A 25,196-nucleotide genomic window follows, 5' to 3' on the forward strand; every position below is an offset into this window, starting at 1 on the left:
TTGGCTGCACACGAGTTCACACCCTGATGCTTTTTGGTGGTTACCGAGCTTCAGAGAGCTTGTTCTTGGAGTTTTTAATTAAAAGAAAAACAATGATCCTGTGGAATCCCAATGGTGGAGGCACATTTCAGGAGCGGAGAGAGATTTACTTCATCCCTCACAACACCCGAGCATGCTCAGATAACACCTTATCCGAGCACGTTCACTCATCACTAGTCCTTTTATTACAGGACCAAACTCAAAATTCAGTGACACAAAAATACATAAAATTTGTTTCCTCCTAAATAATGCACCACCAACAATAAGAGTGGTATTAATAAAGTGTGGACGTGTTTAAGGACCACAGCAACTCAGCCACAAATTGTAATTTTATGTGGCCTGTCAGAGCGGGGTCCTGAGACACAAAGTGTTGAGTGAGTTTGGTGTGGAAGAACTTGACTTCAAATGGGAAATGGGGACTGTGAGCCAGGCTCCTTTGTACAACATCAATGTACAACCTCAAAATGTTTTTCTGGATAGACTTGCATTGGAGAGTTTGATCTGTGACTCAAAAATCGGACATTTCTCCACAAATATACTCCGACACGTGAACAGCACTGTAGAGTATTATGCGTACGAGATCTGTCCTTGAAAATCTAAGAACATGCATGTGAAAAACAGACATCTGAAGGAGTCCGATAAGTATTTGCAACCTATACATCTAAATTTGTGAGAGTCAAAATGCCTCCTGTTCAGTATGCATACCACTCTTATCCATAAAAGGGCAGGAAAAGGGTCCTTGCTTGAGCGGATGCTTGACATTGAGAAACTAGCACAAGTGATGTGCTTCAGTCCTCAAAAGCCAAATTATATATTTCACATTTCTTAAAATTGCCTATAAAATTAATATCCAATTTAGAAAGACAGATGCACTGGGTTAATCCTGTCCACATATAGTCTAATTTCCCAATCAGCTGTGAGTCTCCTGGTGCAAACTCAAAACTCCCTCATCTATGGCTACGAAGCTGTTGACTGAGTTCCGTAGACCTGCGTCCAGTGCTGTAATCACAGTGCCTTGTCGGACTGGCATGTGTTGCCAGCCTTATGTCTAGTGCAGGAGGTAGTGAGCCACACTAAAGATGGAAGTCATACATAAAGTAGGCTGTATGTAACACATAAATGAGAGTCCATGTATCCGCATGCACCAAAGTGGAGACTGCAAGTTGTATCTGCTCCATGATGCTTACACTAACTATACAGACTAGTTTGGTCCCTTTAGTAAATAGATGAGAGCATGGCAACAATATACAAAAATCTTGCAGTTTGAAGACAAAGGAAATCTGAATAAAGAAGGGCTTAAAGATGGCAATTTGTTTTAGAAAAGATATGATTTTAGGATGTAGATTGAATGTAAAAATAATCCAGGTGCACAACAAAAATATTGGAATAAGATTTATTTACACAATTTACTAATAGGATTTAGATACATATTTTACAGAATTTTAAAAATTTTCAGATACAGTGTTGCTAAATTTTATACAGAAACAAAAAGTTAAAAAGCATCATTATTTTGCCATACACACTTTTCTGTTCACATTAAATTTACACAGTTACTGCAATAAAGAACATGGAAATAAAGTGCGTTTCCTTTAAGTTACAAATAAGGGATACCATTGGAGATCAGCGTTCACATCACGTAAAAGGTTATTAGCAAGTATAAATTCTATAAAATGTGTTGCTGAATTATTGGATTCCAATTTCTCCATTCATAATTTACTATAAAAAGCCATTAAATCTATCAATTCATATATTCTCCAAATCAACTTCAACCTCGCTCAAAATTCATCACTATTGCTGAACAATGAATTATCTCCCCTTATTTGTATATCGGTCTATCAAGGAACTTCTTCTGCTACAAAGTAATACAGAGTACCTCGGGGGTACACCTATCAATCAATATTAAAACGGACTTGTCACTTGGCATAAAATGTCTTCTTTTTACCTGCTGAAAATGCCGATATTCTCCTGAATCTGGCAAGGTATGTTTTTCATTCCTGCTCCTCTATGTTCCCTCCCTTGAATGTAAAACTAGTATTGTTACCCAAGGGGGCGTGATCCTTTTTAATACTCTCAGAAAAAAAATGATTGCTATGCCCACTCATTTCCTTAGCCAGAAATGTGGAAATCAACTGTTGCAGCATCAAATTAGAAAAAAAACAAAAAAATATAGGGAAAGGAATTTTCATCTTCGACTTCTCAGTCTCATCAATGGTTGGATGAAAAACTATAGAAATGTGATATTACCAACCCCAGTAACAACTATGTTTAATTTTTATTATCAAGTCCCTTAAAGCTGTTAAATCATGTATGTTAAAAGGGTTATCCAGGACTTTTATTTTTTACCATTGGCCAAAAAAAAAAATAGGCAGGTCGGTGGGTACCAACTACCTGACTGTTCTATCCGCTACCACCTCAGAGCGGTCACGGACCGCTCCTACTGGAGATTCAGCTGCTCCACATTCAAATAGAAGCACTTCTTCCTGACTGTTCTATTGATGGGGTGTGACTGCCAGCATCATGCTGAATGACAGCTGGCTTCTTAGAGTAAGGCAGCTGGGAGCTGGTTGTCAATAAGCATGACATCGGCAGTCACACCCCGTGAACAGAGCAGAGCAAAAAGAGAAGCCACCATTCCGAAGTCAGCAGAAGGCACAGGAGTGGTCTGTGACCACTCTGTGTAGGCAAGTAGTAACTACCAGCCTGATAGTTCTTAGGTCCTTCTTAGTGATGAGCGACGAACATGCTTGAATAAAGTGTTCTCCCAGCATGGTCAGGTGTTAGAGTGCTTAACAGTGTCTTCGCTGTGCTCGATAAATATGTTAGAGTCCCCGCCGCTGCATGTCTCATAGGTATTAGACAGCCACAACACATGCAGGGATTGCCTGTTTGTTAGGCATTCCCTGCATGTGCTGTGACAGTCGAACAGCCATGAGATATGTTGCTGCGGGATCTTGAACTTTTTTTTTTTTTGGAGTGCGCCAAAGTCACTAACACCTTATCAGAGCATGGTCGCTCATCACTAGTCCTGAGTAAAGCATTAATATAGTCCCAGATAACCCCTTTAAGATCTGGTGGAATTGATGCATATTCAGCAATGAAGATCTACATAGCAGAATCTTCCAATGTGGATTGGAGGACATGCTATGGAATTTTAATTCCACAACCTATGTATTTTGTTGTGTATTTTCATTGGATTTCACACAAAGGTAAAGGGTGAAATGTAAGAATCAATGGTACAATCACAGCTAAATCTGTATGCAACAAACAGGTTCAATGCACATGGGGAGGATTTGTGTGCAGAAAATCCGCAGCATTAAAAAAAATACATAGCTGGTATTTTTTTTTTTTTTTTTTTTTAACTAACCGCATGTTTTTGATTTTTTATGCACATAAATTGACTAGTGGTGGGATTTTTAAATTGGCAGCATTCTAAAGATTTATGCAAATTTTTATTGCAAACCTCTAACACAATCCACTACAATATCTGCATGCAACCCCTGAAGATTTTGCTGCTGAATCACTTCAAGTACTATGCAAATAAAAGTCACAAAATTTGCAACTTTTGTTTTATCCTTAACATTGACTTTTGGCATTCTATCAAGGCTAGATTTACCAGTAATTTGGGATTAATAAAAACTATTCATTTTACTAGCCATTTAATAGGCCAAATAATTTTCTAGGTCATTTTTTAAGAAATCTTCCTTTGTAAATCTTGAAAAATGTAGACAGATCCATTAAATCTAATACAGCGAAATAGAAATAAGCAGGATTACGGCTTCTTTTAGCAGATGCATTCCGACTCTCAATAACCTTAACGTATTATTCTGGCACCCTAACTTCATGATCAGGAGGCGAGTGGTGAAATAACCCTTTAAATAACAGTATGGTAGAACTGCCACACTTGCTGGACAAGCAAAGTCTGCCGTTTACACAGTCTATAAAAAGAGGAATGTGTCATTTTCTGCCATTGACAAATACTGCAAATTAATTCCTGTGAAAATATTAAAATTTCATGAACGTGACATTAAAGCGTGATCTAGTAAATATAGAATTATATATTTAGTGAGGTATCTAGTGCATGACCGGGAAAATCCAATATAGTCACAAATTGATATATAAAATGTAAGTGTGTCATTGTAATAAAATATGCACTGTGTCAAGGTTTAATTTGTATTTTTACTTAAATCCTACTTAAACCTGAGTAAAAGCACTTAAAATTGCATTACACGAGTCTGTAAGATCCAGCTAGGCCATGTCAAAACGCCGCTCATCTCCATTTCTTTGGACTGTAGGGGTGATGCCTTCTAGAGTCAATGCTTCCATTTAGAAAAATTGGGATTAAAACTATTCAGGAAACTGGATGTGAAGAGCTCTTATGTGCATTGTCCTTTCATCGTTTTGCTCAAGAATGCATGTTCCGAATGTGGGCGCCATCTTCACTTTCAAATGTTGGATTATCCACGTGAGGCAGGATTTCAACGGCTGTAGTTGCTGGGTCGTGGTTTACAAGGCCTACTTCCTCATCTACAAAAGAAAAGAGGTTGGAGTCATCAGGAGACACGTTTTCTGGACAAACTGATTTAGCAAGTCATCGATGTACATGTACTAGTTAAATATAGTATCATAGTTAACAGCCCTGGCTTAGACTTAAAGACCGGCAAGTGTCAATATGATGGGGCAAATTTATCAAAACAGTCATAAAAAATAGAAAATGGGCCATGTTACATGTATCCTGCAATCAGATTTCATTTCCTAAAGGGTCACGGTAAATATGTGCGTGCACACAGGGTGGATTGGCTGTAGAAGCTACAGTACCTCACCCCTGGGGTCTCAAGCTTACGTCCTATTAGCAAAGAGAATGTGATGACTTTGAGCGAACCTTCCCATCTTGTATTTTGCATACTAGAAAACAATTTTCATTAATGTTTTTGGATCAGATTTTCATCAGTGTTAGGTTAGCGCAGTGTCAGACTGGGATACCAAGGGTCCAGTCAGCAGCTGTGTAGTGAACTGCGGTTGGCAGGGTGTTTCCCACCCACTGGGGTGGAGCGAGACAGTGGAAGGGTCTGCCAGTGGTCTCTACAGACACCGAGGTTCTTCTGATCCTATGATTAGGTGAGAGGAGAGCATATCCTAGCAATATGCCAATTCTTTAGATGTGAAAGCCCTGTAATGTATGCATTTTGGGTGATCCCTCGCATAGCTCAATCGTCTAGCTTTGTACTCCACTATTCAGTAGCAGTGTGTTACACTTGATCCTCATATTTTACTTGAATTTTTTGAAGGCTCAAAATCACTTTAATGCCCATTTGTACATGTTTAGACAAAGATGCTTCAAGAGCTTCATGAATGGCATATACTAGTAACTACATACAGTAAATCGAGGTGTATCACCATAACTATAGTTTAACCCCTTTACCACCTTGGGTTTTTCAGTTTTTGCTGCAGCCCTGATCCGTTTTACAAAAATGCTCATCTGCTATGAATGCCGCACATGGAGCTGCACTCATAGCAGTTCCGCAATAACAACCACAGGGGTCTCCTGCAGATCCCGCGTTGTCATATCAACCCATTGATGCCCCGTGGTCATGTGACACGGGTGCCGATGGGTGGACCTAATGACGCAAATCTTGTTTGAACAAGTTAAATGCCGCTGTTAGAGATGGACAGTGACATTTAACAGCCACGGGTGGATTGCTATTCCACCAGTGGCTGTTAGGGGGACATGACAGCTGATCAGACCAGCTGTCATGTGACGGAAAGGTGTGGGCTCTGCGCCATAGCACGCATTAGAGAGGAGGAGACGACCTATGAAAATATATATTAGGTCATAAAGGGGTTAAAAGTTCCTCCTCGAAACTCCATTATTCCACCTGTTGGTCCAACCTCGGCACCTGCTGTAAGCCTGCTAGCTCAGCCCCTTCGCTTTTGATCTGTGGGCTAAATTATAGGTTCACAGTTGGCGCAGAGGTTGGTCTGTTCCCATCCATCAGATTAGAAGAGGGAGGGAACAACTCAAATAGAATTATTTAACTCGATGGTTCAATGTGGTGAACACCTATGTGGACGAAGTGCCCTCTCCCAAGCGATTGGGTGGCAGACCACCCGGTATGGAATAGAAGAACCAACTGAAGATGGTGAGTGAAAACCTGGTAAGGACCGTGAATATAGTTGGATAAAAGTGAGGAGAATAAATTGCTTGTTAAAATGGCCTTTATTGATTATTTTTTTTTGGCACAACATAAATATATATATAAAATGTATAATGAAAAATTAGTGTATAAGGCAATTAAAACAGCTATAGCATAATGAGTATATATAGCCAAATTGATAGGCAATAGTTAATACGACCAGTGTCTACTCAAATTAAAAAAAAAAAAAATCCTCAATACCACACAACCTGTCGCAGATTTAAAATGAACCCATTGAAAAAAATTGTGTAAGCAGCTCGTGGTTGTATAAAGTGCAATAAGTGCAAAAAGGTGTGCAAACAAATATCACAGAAGATACATGGACCTGTGGCAAGGTGCAAGTGCACTGTGCCGGAATTGTAAAAAATAAGTATGCAAACAATTGTGCAAAAATCTGCAGGGGTGCAAAGTATGCAAAAAATGCACGAAGGAGACTTCCAAAACGCGCGTTCCACTGGCACACCGCTTCTCCCACCTCCTGGCATCTGCAGGTAATCAATTCCACCATTACAGCCCTTCATGGCCCTATTTGTTGGCACTATTCTTAAGTCAGCAGCGCACGTGACATTTACCACCTTGATCTGTTTCGATATATATGCTCACGGTTCATAGACACTTTTTGCATATTCCTTGCACATTGCATTTATTGCACACTTAGCCAAACTTGAGCATCGTTTATTGTGTTATATACTTCACATTTTTCCCTGCATTTTTTGTGTGTGGATGTATATATATGTGTAGATGTGTATATATATATATATTTTCGGGCACCCCTATTAATGTTTACCTTTTTTCTTTAACAATTTTAGTCTTTGCAACAGCTATTTCAGTTTCATATATCTAATAACTGATGGACTCCGTTATATTTCTGGATTCAAATGAGGTTTATTGTACTAACACAAAATGTGCAATCTGCATTTAAACAAAATTTGACAGGTGCAAAAGTATGGGCACCCTTATCATTTTCTTGATTTGAGCACTCCTAACTACTTTTTACTGACTTCCTGAAGCACTAAATTGGTTTTGTAACCTCATTGAGCTTTGAACTTCATAGCCAGGTGTATCAAATCATGAGAAAAGGTATTTAAGGTGGCCACTTGCAAGTAGTTCTCCTATTTGATTCTCCTATGAAGAGTGGCATCATGGGCTCCTCAAAACAACTCTCAAATGATCTGAAAACAAAGATTATTCAACATAGGTTAAATCGCTGAGACAACTTTTTGTATCCTTCCCCTGAAAAGCTGTCAGTTTCCACTGTGAGGAACATAGTAAGGAAATGGAAGAACACAGGTACAGTTCTTGTTAAGCCCAGAAGTGGCAGGCCAAGAAAAATATCAGAAAGGCAGAGAAGAATGGTGGGAACAGTCAAGGACAATCCACAGACCACCTCCAAAGACCTGCAGCATCATCTTGCTGCAGATGGTGTCACTGTGCATCGGTCAACAATACAGCACACTTTGCACAAGGAGAAGCTGTATGGGAGAGTGATGCGAAAGAAGCCGTTTCTGCAAGCATGCCACAAACAGTCGCCTGAGGTATGCAAAAGCACATTTGGACAAGCCAGTTACATTTTGGAAGAAGGTCCTGTGGACTGATGAAACAAAGATTGAGTTGTTTGGTCATACAAAAAAGCGTTATGCATGGAGGCTAAAAAACACAGCATTCCAAGAAATCACTTGCTACCCACAGTAAAATTTGGTGGAGGTTCCATCATGCTTTGGGGCTGTGTGGCCAATGCCGGCACCGGGAATCTTGTTAAAGTTGAGGGTCGCATGGATTCAACTCAGTATCAGCAGATTCTTGACAATAATGTGCAAGAATCAGTGACGAAGTTGAAGTTGCGCAGGGGATGGATATTTCAGCAAGACAATGATCCAAAACACCGCTCCAAATCTACTCAGGCATTCATGCAGAGGAACAATTGCAATGTTCTGGAATGGCCATCCCAGTCCCCAGACCTGAATATCATTGAACATCTGTGGGATGATTTGAAGTGGGCTGTCCATGCTCGGCAACCATCAAACTTAACTGAACTGGAATTGTTTTGTAAACAGGAATGGTCACAGATACCTTCATCCAGGAACTCATTAATAGCTACAGGAAGTGACTAGAGGCTGTTATTTTTGCAAAAGGAGGATCTACAAAATATTAATGTCACTTTTATGTTGAGGTGCCCATACTTTTGCACGGTCAAATTTTGTTTAAATGCAGATTGCACATTTTCTGTTAGTACAATAAACCTCATTTGAATCCAGAAACATAACTGAGCCCATCAGTTATTAGATATATGAAACAGAAATAGCTGTTGCAAAAACCAAAATTGTTATAAAGAAAAAAGGTTAACATTAATAGGGGTGCCCAAACCTTAACATATGAGATAGATAGATATATATGGATATATATATATATATCTCTATCTATCTATATATACAGTATATATCTATCTACCTATATTTTACACACACACACATTATGCTATAGCGGTTTAATTGCCCTACACACTAATTTTTCATTATATATATATATATATATATATATATATATATATATATATATATATATATATTTTTTTTTTTTTTTTTTTTTATGTTGTGGTGCCAAAAAATAATCAAAGGCAATTTTAACAAGCAATTTATTCTCCTCACTTTTATTCACCTATATTCACGGTCCTTACCAGGTTTTCACTCACCATCTTCAGCTGGTTCTTCTATCCCATCCATCAGATGCTTAGTGTTGACTACTATATAGGGAGAGCAATGCATAACATTAACTTCCCCAGGTATGCCAGACAGTTTGAAGTGGATTGCTAGGATCCTAATTAAGTGAAACAGAAGGTGGTGGCAGTAGTTTAGGTCCTGGAAACGTGGTGACAAGTTCTCTTTAACATACTGGAATGAAGTCTTACATTAATACAAGGATACTCACATAGGCCATGTGATTCTTCTGGAAGGTCTTCAAGACCTCGGACAGAGGCATACCCAGACGATGCGTTGTCACTGCGGGTCTCCTCCTCCATCTGCATCGTAGTTTGCAGAATCTCACTAGATACAGAGGATATTGCCATAGTGGTGTCTGTCTCTTCTTCATCAGCCTTACATTGAGAAGATGAGAAACACATTACCACAATGTAGCCAGTGTTATTTTCTTTAAGAGCAATAATGTTTTAGATCTTCATTTTGTGGCTCATTTCTGTACAAAAAATAGTAAAGTTGAATTACTCCTGTGTAGAGCCTATTGGGGATAAGGCCAGTCCTATAACACAGTGATTGTGGCGGGGCTTAAAAATAGTTTTTTTCTTTTTGTTGCTAAAAGGTTTTTTCCTCCTAATAAAATTTGGGGCATCATTAATAAGCTTTGCTGTATTTTTAATGTGAAGTTTACCTGCTGTTTACAGTATGTGGCAATGTTACACGGGTGTATTTCGGTCAGTAGTCCAAGCTAAAACCAGGAGTGGTACTAAAACAAAGAACACGTGCAAATTCTAAGCCCTGCATGCACATTAGGTAGCCTTCTCTGAGCTATTGTTGGCCTACAGCAACCTGAACTGACTCCTCCATACACAGGAACACTTTACTTGGGTAAGTGCTCATGTTTTGTTAGAAATCCAATGTGATCTTTCTCTCTTCAACATCATTTGTCAGAAGAGCCGGGAATCCCTCACACATTAGACAGTCAGCTGATCCTGATGATATTGGTGGGTTCAGCTAACTTTAGTCAAATATGGGGAAGACAACCGTAAAACACGCGTCATGGTTGCATCACTAGTCTGCCTTTTATTTTGCACAGTATCTCACCATTTTAAGTTTTTATATACTAAAACGGTTATCTGTTTTTCTAAAAAAAGAGCCTGCAGTTACTCTATGTGATTGTAGACATTGGAATCCTTACCGCATGCAGTCAGGTTTCTCCGCTTTTGCCAGTGAAAGTGGGTGATCGCGTGACCTAAAGTATGCAATTTGCATACTCCCAGCCACATTCCAACTAGACGTGTCCAGCCTCACTCAGTTCAGAATTTATTGTATCACTGTTGTGTGGGAAAAACTTATGTATTTCTATGTTATGCATTGCATTATGTGGTTGCTAGGGAGAAGCCCTGCTCTTTGAAGTTTGTCCCTTCTTCCCTTCTGTAGTTGATGATGTTAGCCTTTGCTCCTCCCTTCGTCATTATCGGTTTGCTGTAGCCATCTTTGGATGCACATATGTATACTTCTCTGTTTGGGATTACTCTTTCCATCAACTCTGTTTTTCCTGGACTCTTATTACAAGTCACCGTTGGCTGAGTTGGCACTATCTGAGGACGCCTGGCATGTGAGTACAACAAGCAAACAATTATCTAAGGGATTGATGGCTAAGGATTTAGAGACTCATACTGCCTTGAAGAGAGTCAGAATAATCACCATCTGCTGGTCAGGTCATAGCTATACATTACTTGTCTACAGCATCTGTAGCACCTTAGTTTAAGTTATATTTATAACAGCATTCTTGGGGTGACCACCACACTTGTTGTTCATAACCATACCTAATTGTATTTTTGTACCAATATGAATTAAAAAAAAAAACTATATATATTCTACGAGTGTCTACATTTCATTTGGCGCTGATCTTTATAAAGTTTACTTAATGTGTATGTGTATCAGAGCCTCAATTCTTTTTCTCAGTCTGTTACATTCCTTGGTTTGGCCTGCAAGTACTGTTGCAAACGTCTAACCGTATACAGAAAATAAAGCAAAAATCTAGAAAAATAAAAAAATTAAAAAAAAGGCAGCATGTAATGCAGTTCATCCATCAGAAAAAAAAAAAATGTATACAAAAATCGATTTAGTCTTGATGTTACTTACTGCAATTCCTAATGACTTCAGAATGTCACACTTGCACATTGGGCATGTTCGGTGCTCCAACAGCCAAGGATCAATGCAATTCTTGTGGAAGAAATGGCTATTTAAAAAAAAAAAAAAAAAAATACACGTATATTTTAAACAGAGTAAAGTAGCCGATACAGTAACAATACAGATAAATATGAATATAAACAAATACACAACAAAACTTTTGGAGGGATCATCACAGTGGCCCTGAGACAGAACAGTTCTCCATCTTCAAAAATGCCATCACATGAATTTGCCTCCTCTTGAGGCCTTCGGTCTGCCGATCACTCACATGAACACCACATGTCAGCCATTGTGTAGCAGTGTATTAGCCAACACTAGCATGGCTCAGGGTAGGATGAGGATTAGTTCTTAAAGGGGATATCGAGCTAATCCTTACTTGTTTGTTACTAGAAAACATAAAAATATAATAGGATTCATCTCCTTACCACCCACATTCTGAAGCTGCACTGGTCTCTTGCCAGTCTACTCTATAATTGAATTAATAGAAACCATGATGCCAGTGCAGGATGAATGAGAAAATTCATGCTTTTGCACATAATCTTGCTGTCAAAGTGTCCCTGATCGAATAGGATCTAGTCCTCGATTCTGTGTATGTGGACCGTGGGCACCATGCCTTAGGCTAGGGTCACACGTGCATAGATTTTCTCATACACAAGAAACGGGTCGTGTATACAAATGAGAATGCTATCAAACTTTGATCCGAGCTTGCTTAGAATCACAGTATAGTGCCATCAGATTCTGTCGGCTGGCAGAATCGGAACATACTGTGAGGAGCAATCAGATGGCTCTCAGATATAATCCGAGTCCAGTCTGATATTTTCCATGCTCCCATAGTCTTGAATGGGTGAGCGTCTCCTGGTGTCGGTGTGAAATCAAAGCATGCTCCGATTGTTTTCACAGACTGGATTCTGGTCTTTAAAAAAAAAAAAAAAAAAAAAAAGTAACATCAACACTGCTCCATTGAAGAAAAAAAAATAAATTAAAAATAGATAACTCGTCCAATTTATACGCTCGTGTGACCCTGGCCTTAGAGGGATTCTCCAGCAATAGAAAAGTAAACAAATGTCACTATAATTCTTAAACACCTTTAATTAGCAAATCAAACTCATTTTGTGTATGGAGGTAATCAGTATAGTGCATGACAAAAGAAAAAGGGGCACCAGATACCTTTACTATATGGGAAATGTAGTGTTAAGCTATGTTCACACGTAGCGTAACTCTCACGGAAGTGACCGCGAGAATTCCGGATTCCAGTCCGCAGGAAAAAAAAATCGCATTTTAAATTCCCGCGATTTTCCCGCGGAAAAACTAGCATTTTGCAAGCGTAATTAGCTTGCTGAATGCTAGCATTTTTCCAAGCGATCTGGAGCATCACTTGGAGAACGGATTGACAGGTTGGTCACACTCGTCAAACATAGTGTTTGACGAGTGTGACCAACATTTTACTACTAATGCTGCCTATGCGGCATCAGTAGTAAAAGATAGGATGTAAAAAAAATAAATATTGTTATTCTTACCTTCCGGCGTCCCGCGCAGCTTCCCGTCTCTCTCCATGCTCCCGGTCCCAGTAATCCTTTGCGAGAATGACCGCGATGGCGTCCGTTCTCGCGGGATCGCGACATCTCGGTCATTCGCGATGATGTCACACTCCAACGTCATCGCAAATGACCGCGAGACCATCGCGATCACGTGAGAACGGACGCCATCGCGGTCATTCTCACAAAGTATTACTGGGACCGGGAGCGTGGAGAGAGGCGGGAAGGCTGCGCGGGACGCCGGAAGGTAAGAATAACAATATTTTTTATTTTAAGTTCTATTTTTTACTGGGATATGGTGCCCAAAGCCCAGAGGACAGTCTCCTCTCCTCCAGACCGTGGGTACCATCCGCAAATTTTGCATGGTGTGCACAGCCACATGCGGAAAGTAAGCAGAACAATGCATTCCTATGGGTGCGGGATCGCCACGATTCCGCTAAATTAATGAGCATGCTGCGTTTACCGCGAAGCGATCCCGCCGTGGAGAAAACCGCAGCATTAGCACAGCATTGCGGAATTCCATAGGAATGCATGGGATGCTTATTTCTCGCATTTTCGCGGCAAAATCGTGCGTTTAAAACCGCCGCAAAAACGTGCTACATGTGAACTCAGCCTTACACTTAGCCTTACATCACATAAAAGACAAACAGTCAAAGCAACCAGATATACCCCTATTTACTCATTTCCTTCATAACCCGCATAAAATTTGTTTTTCAAAACTAGAGTTGGTTCAACATCCAACAACAGTGTCAACCATATCAAGGAATATCAGTAATAGACAAGTAGCACAATAAGACCAACTGAAGAAGCAGTGGGCGAAACCCGGCGTCGGGCTGTTCTAGCGAGAGCTGCAAGTCTTTAAGCTGCTAGACTCGTTTTACTTCATGTTTTTGAGTATAATAAAAAAACATTTGATTTGTTGGTGGCTTTACATGACATTGAGCTTAATTTGTAACATTAAGTAGTTCCGTGATGTCCATCTCTACCTCTAAGAACTGTACCATCAGCTGTAGCACAACCAGTACGACATAAAAGGCATGTGGTACTTGGTGGGAGAAGAGGTGAACTCAGAGCATCATCTTTTACCCTGACGTCTCAGTGAATATTAGAAGGATGGTGCCAACTCGAGAACAGAATCTTCTATATATCCCATCGGAATGGAAAAAATAGATAATTCGCAGTTATGGGACACCGCTTATTTAACCCGAGAGGTCATTTAAGAAAAAAAAAAAAAAAATAATAATAATAAAGAGCTAAATTAGACAATTTTCTAGAGATTGAAAGTAACACTTTTTCCTGTGCATCATTTAATAAAACTGTACACAACTTTCAGTCTTATGTGAATACTTTCGCTTTCTTCGCTACTTACTTGCATGTTAAGATGCGCACAACATCATTTGCTTTGTATGCTTCAATACAAACAGCACAGCTATCACCATCCACCCCAAGCACCTGAGGGAGGAAGAAAAACAAATCCATGATGGTTAGAGGAGGACAACAGACTGAAAATAATAATTGTGTATTGTATATCCCACATTAGTACATTAAGATAACTACAAGTTTTTCCATAGGAAACAAGTTCATTGAAAAATTGGGAAACTTATTTTTGTATGAAACCAAAAGGAAGGCTGAGAAAATCTGACAATTATTGTTGTTCTTAATTATAAACAATTATTGCTACTAATAATGGTTGATATCAAGCCCAAAACAAAATTGTCAAAAACCACCATTTACTTGCAACATCCATGTTTTTTTTTTTCCTTAAGGAAATTTGTCAGCAGGACTTAACCTTCAAACTATTTAAATGTACATGTAGCTTTGTCAAAGACCGACTTGAATCATGTTCTCTGGGGTCTCTGCTACCCCCAGCAGCTGAAAGCCCAGAGAAATTCTGACTCTGGGGGGCGCTATAACCTTAAACCTCTGCGCCATTGAACTTAAAGGACCTAGGTCTTTTTTTCAGCCTATGTAACTATGTAACCAAGGTATCATTTAAAATCAGTATAACGGCATCGACCTGATACTGTAGGTTACTATGCACAATCCTGTTGACAGGTTCCCTTTAATAAATAACATTTCCCACATGTTTACTTTACATCAGTGCAATTTTTTTTGTTAGGAAGGTATAAGGGTTAAAAGTTGACCAGCAATTTGTTTATCCAACAAAATGTACAAATTTTTTCTTCTTTTTTAGGGACCACCTCACATTTGAAATGAGGGGTCTATATGAAACAAAATACCCAAAAGTGACACCATTCTAAAAACTGCACCCCTCAAGGTACTCAAAACCACATTGAAGCTTATTATCTCTTCAGGCGCTTCAGAAGAATTTTTGGACTGTGCAAAAAAAAAAAAAAAAAAGCCGAACATTTAACTTTTTTCACAAAATTTTCTTTCCTTCAGATCTAAATTTTTCTATTTTCACAGGGACAATAGGAGAAAAAAAAAAAAATGGATCTCAACTTTGTTGTGCAATTTCTTCTGAGCATGCAGGTGCCCCATATGAGGGGGAAAACCGCGGTTTGGGCACATGGCAGATTTCGGAAGGGAAGGAACACCATTTGCCCCTTTTGAATGCACAATTTACTGGAGCAATTAGAGGATGCCATGTCGCATTTGTAGAGCCCCTGATGTGGGGTATTTCCACTATTTAAACATAAGTGACACCATTTTGGAAACTAGAGTCCTCAGGGAACTGATCTAGATGTGTGCTGAGCACATATAAACTTTTGTGAAGCACATAAGGGTTCAAACGTTGAGGTATGAACATAATAAAGTCACAGTTACCCCATGAAAATATTAATTTTGCCCCCCCCCCCAGAGTTCCCAGAACAGCAAAATCTAACATAAGTGACACCATTTCAAAAACTACACCTCTCAACTAATTAATCTAGGGGTGCAGTGATCATATTGACACCACAGGTGTGTCACAGAATTTCATACCATTGGTCTATGAAGAAAAAAAAAAAATAACTGCAATTTTAACCACCAAGACTTTGTTTTAGCCCCAGATTTTACATTTTCACACAAGTGGATAAAAATGGCACCATAATTTGTCCCACAACTTCTACTCAACATGGTAATACTCTATATGTGGCTGTACAGTACTGCTTAGCCATACGGAGAGACTCGGGAGGGACAGAGCGCCATTTGCCTCCTGCAGATTTTCCTAGAATAGTTAGAGCAGGGCCGGTTTTAGGCAAAGTGGGGCCCTAGGCAAAGTTTAAAATGGGGCCCCAAATGCTAACACATTGCACATCACACAGAAGCATTTCGATTGTATTTACATGCACTGAGTTCAGGCCGCTAAATGAGTGTTATCAACAATATTGAAGTCATTCAACACTGAGAAAGAATGATGGGGACAGAACAATCACTAATGGATCAATCTGTCCCCATACAGTATCATGTTATTGTGGTGCCCCCAGGAGTATTGTCGCCACAGTGGCATTACCTTCCTCCTAGAGAGGGTGATGTCATGCTTGGAAGCAACGAAGGGTCTCTCTATCAGTTAAATACAACACAGTTCCTACTCCAGGCCAGCAGAGGGAGCTCTGAACCAAACTGGGGGAGGAGCTGCTCTCTGGGGGCCGGGAAGGGGAAGTTAAGTCAGTTCTGTGAGGAGGGCAAAGTGTGTAGATGTGGAAAAGAGGAGCTGGAGGATTGAGGGGAATTCAGGACCACTTCTAGCTTCAAGCGCATAGTTCGGAGTCCGGTATCCGAAGTTGTATGGCTGCTGGTGGTCCTGCAGCAGAAACCGGAGGAACAGAAGGCTGTAAATGCTCTGTTCCCAACTAAGACTCGGAGGCATAGCAGTAACGTGTGTGAGCCAGAAGAGATAGAAGGCTACGGCTGCCTGCCATACAAGGGGCGTTCTAAAGAGAGCAAGCAAGGGGGACTTCAGTGTAACTCAGTACTGCAAGTACCTCAGATAAGTGCTAGGAAGGAGACTACACAACCCATCTTCATAGAGAGATTCCTAAGTTGCTTCCAGGCTAATCAACTCCTGTTCCATCTGTGATCTGGATCCTGGACTGCACTAACAAAGCACAGTAAAGGTAAAGGAAACTGCACCCTGTTGTGTTATTGCCTTCTTCCTGCAACTCCTTCAGCACTGCTACATCCCTGTGCCCAACATTGCACCCTCTCCCTCAACACCTATTACTACTGCCCTGGGACTACAGCTCCACCTGTGGGGAGCTTCAACATCATTGCTGCACCACATCATCTGTCCCAGAGAAGCTACCCTGCAGCACTGGTCAAACTGACCAGAAACCACAGGTGGTGTCATGAGTCATCTCAATAACTTTATCCCCATCACTCTAACCCTTTTACATTGACTGCCTGAGGCCACGGACCGGGTCACTGCCACTGTGACATCTCCCATTGAAATCAGCGGGCCCAGCACAGAGTACCCTACTGCCTCCGGGGCGGGTCAATTTTGGCGTCACGAACAGGATTTACGAAGCCCGTTGCCACTGGGTCCTGTGTGCCAGAGACTGTTGTGTGCCGTGGACTTATTGTGCATTTGCTGCCATTACCCCGCCACTTGGCATGCGCAGGAAGCCAAAGGGGCGTGCCGTCTTGGGCGGAGCCTGCCAGAAAGCATAAAAAGTGAGGTTCTGCGTGGGAAGAGACCAGCGGGTGGGAAGTGAGGAGCAGAGGCCTGCAGTCCCGGTGTCCCCCGATCATCCAGCCTGCGGAGCGGCGACCGGTAAGCCAGTGAGACACAGAGCCTGGCCAACTTTAACTAGGGGGAGGGGGGGGGAAAGAGAATGTCTGAGGCAAGAGAAGATGCAGCGGTGAACGCCACCACACCCCCCACAGCGCCACAAGATGCAGGGGCAAGCGAAGCTGCGGCTTCAATGGCACCGCAAGAACCAGCGCCCACCGCAGCAGTCCCCATAATGTCGCTGTCCATGCCCTATATACCAGGAGCAGCCTGGTTACCTCAGTACTCAGTGGAGTCACATACCCTGAGTGAATTCAAAGAGAGACTGTGCAGTTTGTTTGAAGTGTATCCTCTGTCTGAAAGCCAAAAAGTGAACATCCTTATTGGGCAGCTAACTGGTGCAGCACAAAGTAGTAAAGTCCTGGCAGGACACTGATAAAGAGACTGTTAAAAAGATTCTGGCTAAGCTAAAAAACACCTTTGACACCCGAACTGCAGCTGAAATAAAAATGAGATTCTTTGGGTGTAAGCATAGAGTGCAGGACAGTATACGGGACTATGCTCTCAACCGGCAAGAGGCGCTGCGAGCCATAAAGCAGATTGACCCAGACAGTGTGAAAGATAGAGACAGACTGTTAAAGGAGCAATTTTATTGAGGGACTTCTATCCAGTACCCACAGAGCACAGCTGCGCATCACAGCCCTACAGAACCCTGATCTAGACTTTGCAGACTTTAAAGAAAGGGCTATCCGGGTGCTGCATGAACCAAATGTCAGCCGTCCAGCACCCCCTAGGTGTCCAGCGATCACATACCACCAAGAAGCAGCATCCCTGTGCCTAACACTGCACCCTCTCCCTCAACACCTATTACTACTGCCCTGGGACTACAGCTCCACCTGTGGGGAGCTTCAATATCATTGCTGCACCACATCATCTGTCCCAGAGAAGCTACCCTGCAGCGCTGGTAAAACTGACCAGAAACCACAGGTGGTGTCATGAGTCATCTCAATAACTTTATCCCCATCACTCTAACCCTTTTACATTGATTGGCAGTAACCCGGTCCGTGGCCTCAGGCACTGACATCTCCCATTGAAGTCAGCGGGCCCGGCACAGAGTACCCTACTGCCTCTGGGGCGGGTCATTATCAGCAGCACATCTACAGTTTACACCCCATAGTCCTCCATATAGTATAATACACTCTCCATAGTCCTCCATATAGTATAATACACTCCTCATAGCCCTCCATATAGTATAATACACTGCTCAGTCCTCCATATAGTATAAGTCATCCATGTAGTACAATTGACTTCCCATAGTATAATGCACCCTGTTGTGAGTTCATTTTCCCCTTCACTGTGGATGTCTGATGAACTCCCTCTTCTGGTGAAGGAAGGTAGTGAGGCTGATTACCAAACACCTGATCTGGTAGATGACTGGGTAACAGGAAATTCTGACTGGATATAAGGCAGCCGATGCCCTTCTGAGTCGCTGGTGATTTCTCTGCTGGATTCTTGGAGACCAGTCTGATTCCTGCTTCCCAAAGATAAGTTTTTGCTCTGCTAGTGAACTTATTAGTTTTGTTTTCCTTGTTTTTTGGAGTTCAGCCATCCCCGGTCGGGGGTGTGCAGAGTTCCATTTTTGTCTCTGATCAGTTTGTCTCTTTGCTCTGTCTTCAGAATTTACCTGAGTGCTGATATAGTCTTTTTGAAGTCCTAGCGACTTCAGGGCCTGTTTTTCCTATCAGACGGTTGGGACATTTTTTGGTAGGGTTTTTTACGGATTGCAGACAGCAGCTTTTCTACCCTGTCCTTTTTAGTTAGCTTGGGCCCCATCGTTTGCTCAACCTATCTTTCTATCTGTGTTAGTGTTTTCATCTTGCTTCACCATCATTATATGTTGGGGGCTGCCTATTGCTTTGGGGTCTGCTCTGGGGCAGTTTAGATTTCCCCTTTCTTTCTTTAGGCCTATTTAGTTCTCCGGCTGTGATCGAGGGGTCTAGGGCATCGTAGGAACCCCCCGCGGCTACTGTTAGTTGTTGTGGATAGGATCAGGGGTCTGCAATCCGATAGCTACCAACCTCTCCGGTTTTCTGGACTCCGCTTGTATTTGTTTTTTCCTCCTTCAGTGACTCATTCATAACAGCACCCCATAGTTCTTCATATAATGTATTCCCCATAGTCCTCGATACAGTGTAATGCAGCCCATATATAGTATAATGCAGCCACCCCATAGAGCATAATGCAACCCTACCATACAATATAATGCAACTCCCCCATAGTATATAATGCAACCCCCTCTTATAGTATAATGCAGCCACCCCACAGAATATAATGTAACCCCCCCATAGAACATAATGCAGCCCCTCCATAGACTATATGGTAGCCCCCTCAGAGTATAATACAGCCCCCATAGAATAGCCCCTTATATAGTATAATGTAGCCCCTTCATAGAATACAATGTAGCCTTCCTCATAGCATAATGCAGCCCCGATAGAATATAATGTCGCCCCCTCAAAGTATAATGAAGTCCCCATATAATATAATCCAGCCGCCCCATGGAATACAGCGCATCCCCTTATAGAATACAATGTAGCCTCCTCATATAGTATAATGTAGCCCCCTCAGAGTATGATGCAATCACCCCCCATAGAATATAATATAATACAGCTCCCCCATAGAATATAATATACCCCCCATGGTATATAACACAGCCACATAGTACATAACACAGCCACATAGCATACAACAACCCGCATGGTATATAGCACAAAAAAACAAAAAACAAAAACCCACACTCCTCACCTCTCTTCATGCCCACGTTGCTCCCGGCTCCTGTCTCAGCATGCTCTGCCTGGCACACAGCGAGTGCGCGATGACATGATCACACACCCACAGTGTCAGAGGCAGAGTGGGGAATGATGGGAGATCGAGAGTCAGCTGATGCTCTCTCCTCCATCATTGCTTTGAACTGTACTGGCATCTATGACACCAGTATAGTTCAATGCGGTGGCGGGGGGAGTCTGCGCTGGGGGAAGGCAGGCCCCCCCGGCTCACGGGCCCCATAGCGGCTGCATGATGTGCTGCTAGCTGGGGACCCCTGGGGGAGCGGGGGCCCTAGCAGCTGCCTGCCCCTTAATGCTGGCTCTGATACAGAGCCCCTAATTGCTAGAAGAGCAAAATCCCACCTCAAGTACCCCATTTTGGAAATTATACCCCTTGGTGAATTAATCTACAGGTGTAGTAAAGATTTTGATTCCATGGGAGTTCTCCAAAAACAAGCAGCAGTGGGTGTTGCCGAGCCAAAATTGAAAACTGCCGTTGTAGTGACCAGTTTGTTGTAATGACTGGTACATTATGCCCAGCTCATGCTTCTGGAGACACCCTTAAGTTAGGCACACTCATTACTACAGAATTGCCAAACTTGGATGCTACATGTGGTTTAGGTACACTGTGGGGCTCAAAAGGGAGGAGGACTGTTATGAATGGGTCACCGAGGAGGACAACAAAAAGCCAAGTCCCAGAAAACCAAAAAGAGAGGTTGGTAACTATGCAGATTGCAGATCCCTGATCCTATCCACACAACTAGCAGTAGAGCGTTCCTACGATGATCTAGACGCCTCGTCACCGCTGGAGGACTACATAAGCCTAAAGCAAGAAAAGGGGAAAACTAACTGCCCCAGAGTAGACCCCAAAGGAATAGACAGCCCCCACACATGTATTGACGGTGAAACAAGATGAAAACACAAATATAGGCAGGAAAATAGGCTGAGCAAACGATGGGGCCCAAACTAACTATAAAGGATAGGAAAGGAAAGACACTGTCTGCAATCTGCCAAAAACCCTACAAAAATAATGTCCAACACTTTTGATAACAAAATTAACCCTGAAGTCACTAGACTTCTCCCACTATATCAGCACTCTGAAATATTCTGAGAGAGCAAAAAAGAGGCCAATCCAATAAGGGACTAAAAAGCAAATTGGCAAATACAGATAAATAAGAGTGGAAATTCAGCAAGCCCCAGCCGGGGCTGGCTGAACACACAAAAAACTGAATAGACCAACAAAATCAAGTGTGAACATTAGCAAAAACACTTAGCTTTGAGAAGGCTGGAACAGAGCTGAAAACCAAGACCTGAGAAGCCAGAAGCAATCACCAGCACTGACTTAGGGCATTGGCTGTCTTAAATCCAGTCTAAGATTCCTGAAGTCCAATCATCATCCTCATTAATCAGGTGGTGGATCACTACTCATTAAATCAGCCTCACTACCTCCTGTTACCACCAGAGGGAGTCTGGAAGGAGAACTCACTACTGGTGGACCAGAAAATGAACTCACAACAGAGGACATTTAGAAGTACAGAATTTGCTCAATTTCTCTTGAGGGGCGAGGAACCATTTAACATTTACAAAGACTTTGTGCTACCAGTAACGTGGAAGCCCCCTCTATTTTCTTTAACAGATGACAGACCCGAGTAGAAACTTGCTTTATTTGTGGACTGATTTGAAGCTTTTATTGGGAACATTTTAAAATAAAGTTTGGAATCACACCTTTATCCAGCACTCTAAGCTGAGCACTTACTTTGGGGTTTCCATCTAAATCTCTGACTGACGCAATTCAGATAAAACCTCCAAGGAATGCAGTCACTATGAGGCAGCAGAGTTACTCTGGACTCCGTCTGGCCTCTGTTCAGCAGTGTTCTTTTCAGAAGTGCACAAAACTGTGGCCGATGGCACTTTTATGCAATCCTAAAAAGATGGCCACAGCCAGATCACAGGTCAGACACCGTCCACATTGCCTCCATCTGCCTCATTATAGGGAATCTTCCGTTGGTTTCCGTCTGAATCACACATTTCAGAGATTTACACAGAAACCCTGGTGTAAGCGCTCAGCGCAGAGCACAGGATAAATGTCCACCGATCCTTACTGCAATTTTTTTAAAACTTAATTTTTACTTAGTCCCACAGTGGGACCATCATTTTTTTTTGCAGGCTGATTGCTTGTATAGCATGGGGATGCAGCAGCTTCCTTATGTTACGCAAACTGTCAGCTCGGCACTGACAGAAAAAGTTGCTGATCATGCGCCGAGCATGATAAAGCAACTTTCCTACCTCTAGTGACCAGGATGTTGTCATGACGTGATATTGCAGGGTCTCTAATCTAAGAGCAGAGGGACTATCATCCCTCTTCCGGCATGCTGTGATCAAGTTCGATCGCAGCATTTAGAGGATTAAAGTGCTGGAAGTGGTGCAGGACTGCTCTTGCCACTTAGTGCCAGGAGTCCGCTGTCACAATCTGCGGACATCCGACAGCGATCGCATGTCTAAGGTGAGAAAGGGGTTAATATTTTTTCTTTTGCAATACAAGTAGGAAGAATAAACTAGCTTGGCGACACTTGTGCGAGAATCTTAACGATTGTCAACTCCCATGGGGAAGTTATCTCCGTCACATGTATCAGTGTGCAATTACTTGTCCTTAGTCAGTCTCCGGGGATTAACATCTTACAAAAACACACAACGGTCATGCACTGAATATATTACCGATGTGCTAGAGTTCAGTTTGTCATGTGGCATCACCTTGTCTTGATTTTGCTTTTTCACAAGACTAAATTGTTTGAGTTCCGGGAACTATTACAGTGCAAAAATAAATAAAAATAAGCCATTATGTCCGACGCTACACTACACTTTAATAGCATGATGTGCAATACAGGCTTGTTATTTCCTTTTATCAGCATTTATTGCATTAATAAGCCAAATAAAAATAGAAGCTTTATCTGAAATCTGATAAGTTGCTTTATCCGAAAGGGTGAAGTTTTGCAAGCAGCGTGAAACTAGTTGAGCAAGTGTTGAACAACAAGTGGCCCCTATGTGAATAGAGGAGATGCAAGTCACTAGAGGGATCTTTTGCTGAGGTCATAGAGAAGGAAAGCTGAGAACTGTGCAGGAAGTTTTCCTGTGGTGTCTTGCTGCTCTTTTCCCTCTAGAAAAGCTGTGGTGTTGTTTACAAGTAAAAAACAATTTAATATTCATTCACCCTCGATTTATTTTTTGTTCTCGCACTAGAAATTCAGCCTACGGTAGGTCAGTTTTTTTGTGATCAGGGGGTTTTGATATGCCTAGTAATAGTTTGCTTGTATAATTGGAGACCATGATGGGATCTTTTTTTCTAAATGAAAAGGGATTTTCCCACAAAGAAAAAAGTTTATTTTAAAATCAATAGATCCTGACTTAAAGATTTACTTAAAACACATCCAATCGTGTAAAATTAATGTTCCTGTGCTGAGATAATCTTATAAATGTGTCCCTGCTGTGTGCTGTGTAATGGCTGTGTCTGACATTTCACGCAGAGACATAGTCTGATCATAGCGCAACTCCTGGGCGAGGGGGGGGGGGGAGCAAAAGAGTATACAGACAGGACAGTATGTGATCACAGCTGATTATTTAACGTAAGACATGGTTTAAAAAAAAGGCAGGGAACTGTGATACTTCAGAGAAAAAAACGTTGTGATCCTCTGTGGTAATGTCTCTTTACTTGTGTTTCCTCCTCTCCCCAATTGTGGTATGATCAGACCATGTTCCTATACGGTCTGATCACATCCACAAAGATGCAATCAGCCAATAAAGAGGTACTTCTCCTGAAATTAGAATATCAAAGAGTTAATTTATTTCAGTTCAATACAAAAAGTGAAGCTCATATTGTATAGAGTCATTACAGAGTGATCTATTTCACGTGTTTATTTCTGCTAATGTTGATGATTGCGGCTTACAGCCAATGAAAACCCAAAAGTCGTCATCTCAGTAACTTATAATTAACTAAAAAAAATCTGCAATGGCTTCCTAAGCATTTGAAAAGGTCGCTTAGTCTGTTTCAGTAGGCTCCACAATCACGGGGAAGACTGCTGACTTGACAGATGTCCAGAAGGCAGTCATTGACACTCCAGAAGGAAAGTAAATTTTGCATTTCATTTGGAAATCAAGGTCCCAGAGTCTGGAGGAAGAGTGGAGATACCAACAATCCAAGCTGCTTGAGGTCTAGTGTGAAGTTTCCTAATTCAGTGATAGTTTGGGGAGCCATGTCATCTGCTGGTGTAGGTCCACTGTGTTTTATCAAAACGAAAGTTAGCGCAGCCGACTACCAGGAAATTTTAGAGCACTTCATGCTTCCCTCTGCTTACAAGCTTAATTGAGGTGGAAATTCTATTCTCCAGCAGGACTTGGCACCTGTCCACACTGCCAAAAGTACCAATACCTGGTTTAAAAATAACAGTATCACTGTGCTTGATTGGCCAGCAAACTGGCCAATCTATGGGGTATTGTCAAGATGAAGATGAAAGACCCAACAATGCAGACAAGCTGAAGGCTGATATCAAAGCAACCTGGGCTTCCATAACCCCTCAACAGTGCCACAGGCTGATTGCCTCCATGCCATATTGATGCAAAAGGACCCCCGACCAAGTATTGAGTTCATGTACTGAACATACATTTCAGTAGGCCAACATTTTGGATTTTAAAATCATTTGTCAAGCTGGTGTTATAAAGTATTCTAATTTACTGAGATGACGACTTGGGTTTTCGTTATCATCAATATTAACAGAAATAAACACTGGAAATAGATCACTGTTAGCAATGACTATATGAGTGACTTTTTGTATTGAAGAAAAAATACAATTAACTTTTTGATGATATTCTAATTTTGTGAGAAGCACCTGTATTCCTTACAAAAGACACCATCCCACTGACGGGATCTGCGGGTGCTTCCCCCCCCATAAGTAACGTCCATGCAAAATCTAATAGTTGAAAGTGACACAGTCTTGTAAAAAACACTTCCTCACAGAACATTGAAGCACATGGATGCTGGAGGATACGGGCAGCATGGA

The 25,196-nt window shown here is 41.6% G+C and overlaps 1 protein-coding gene and 1 long non-coding RNA gene across 3 annotated transcripts in view; one reads left to right on the plus strand and one right to left on the minus strand.

The window, feature by feature from the left end:
• Positions 1 to 1,418: 1,418 nt before the first annotated feature.
• The window catches only part of RNF128 (ring finger protein 128), a 349,513-nt gene continuing 325,735 nt past the window's right edge, over positions 1,419 to 25,196 (minus strand). For both annotated transcript variants that reach the window (XM_073543624.1, XM_073543623.1), the window contains exons 4-7: positions 14,021 to 14,103; positions 11,069 to 11,165; positions 9,156 to 9,321; positions 1,419 to 4,563 (exon numbers count right to left, since the gene is read on the minus strand). In XM_073543624.1, the coding sequence (XP_073399725.1) occupies positions 4,442 to 4,563; positions 9,156 to 9,321; positions 11,069 to 11,165; positions 14,021 to 14,103 (468 nt within the window). In that variant the 3' untranslated portion in view covers positions 1,419 to 4,441. The remainder of the gene's footprint in view (positions 4,564 to 9,155; positions 9,322 to 11,068; positions 11,166 to 14,020; positions 14,104 to 25,196) is intronic.
• LOC141048165 (uncharacterized) overlaps positions 22,417 to 25,196 on the plus strand; it is a 100,629-nt gene continuing 97,849 nt past the window's right edge. The window contains exon 1 of the long non-coding RNA XR_012219976.1: positions 22,417 to 22,648. This is a non-coding gene — a long non-coding RNA (uncharacterized lncRNA). The remainder of the gene's footprint in view (positions 22,649 to 25,196) is intronic.

Source organism: Dendrobates tinctorius, unplaced genomic scaffold (genome assembly GCF_039654945.1).
Source record: "Dendrobates tinctorius isolate UK_male_01 unplaced genomic scaffold, ASM3965494v1 ptg000133l, whole genome shotgun sequence".
Taxonomy (NCBI): Eukaryota; Metazoa; Chordata; class Amphibia; order Anura; family Dendrobatidae; genus Dendrobates; species Dendrobates tinctorius.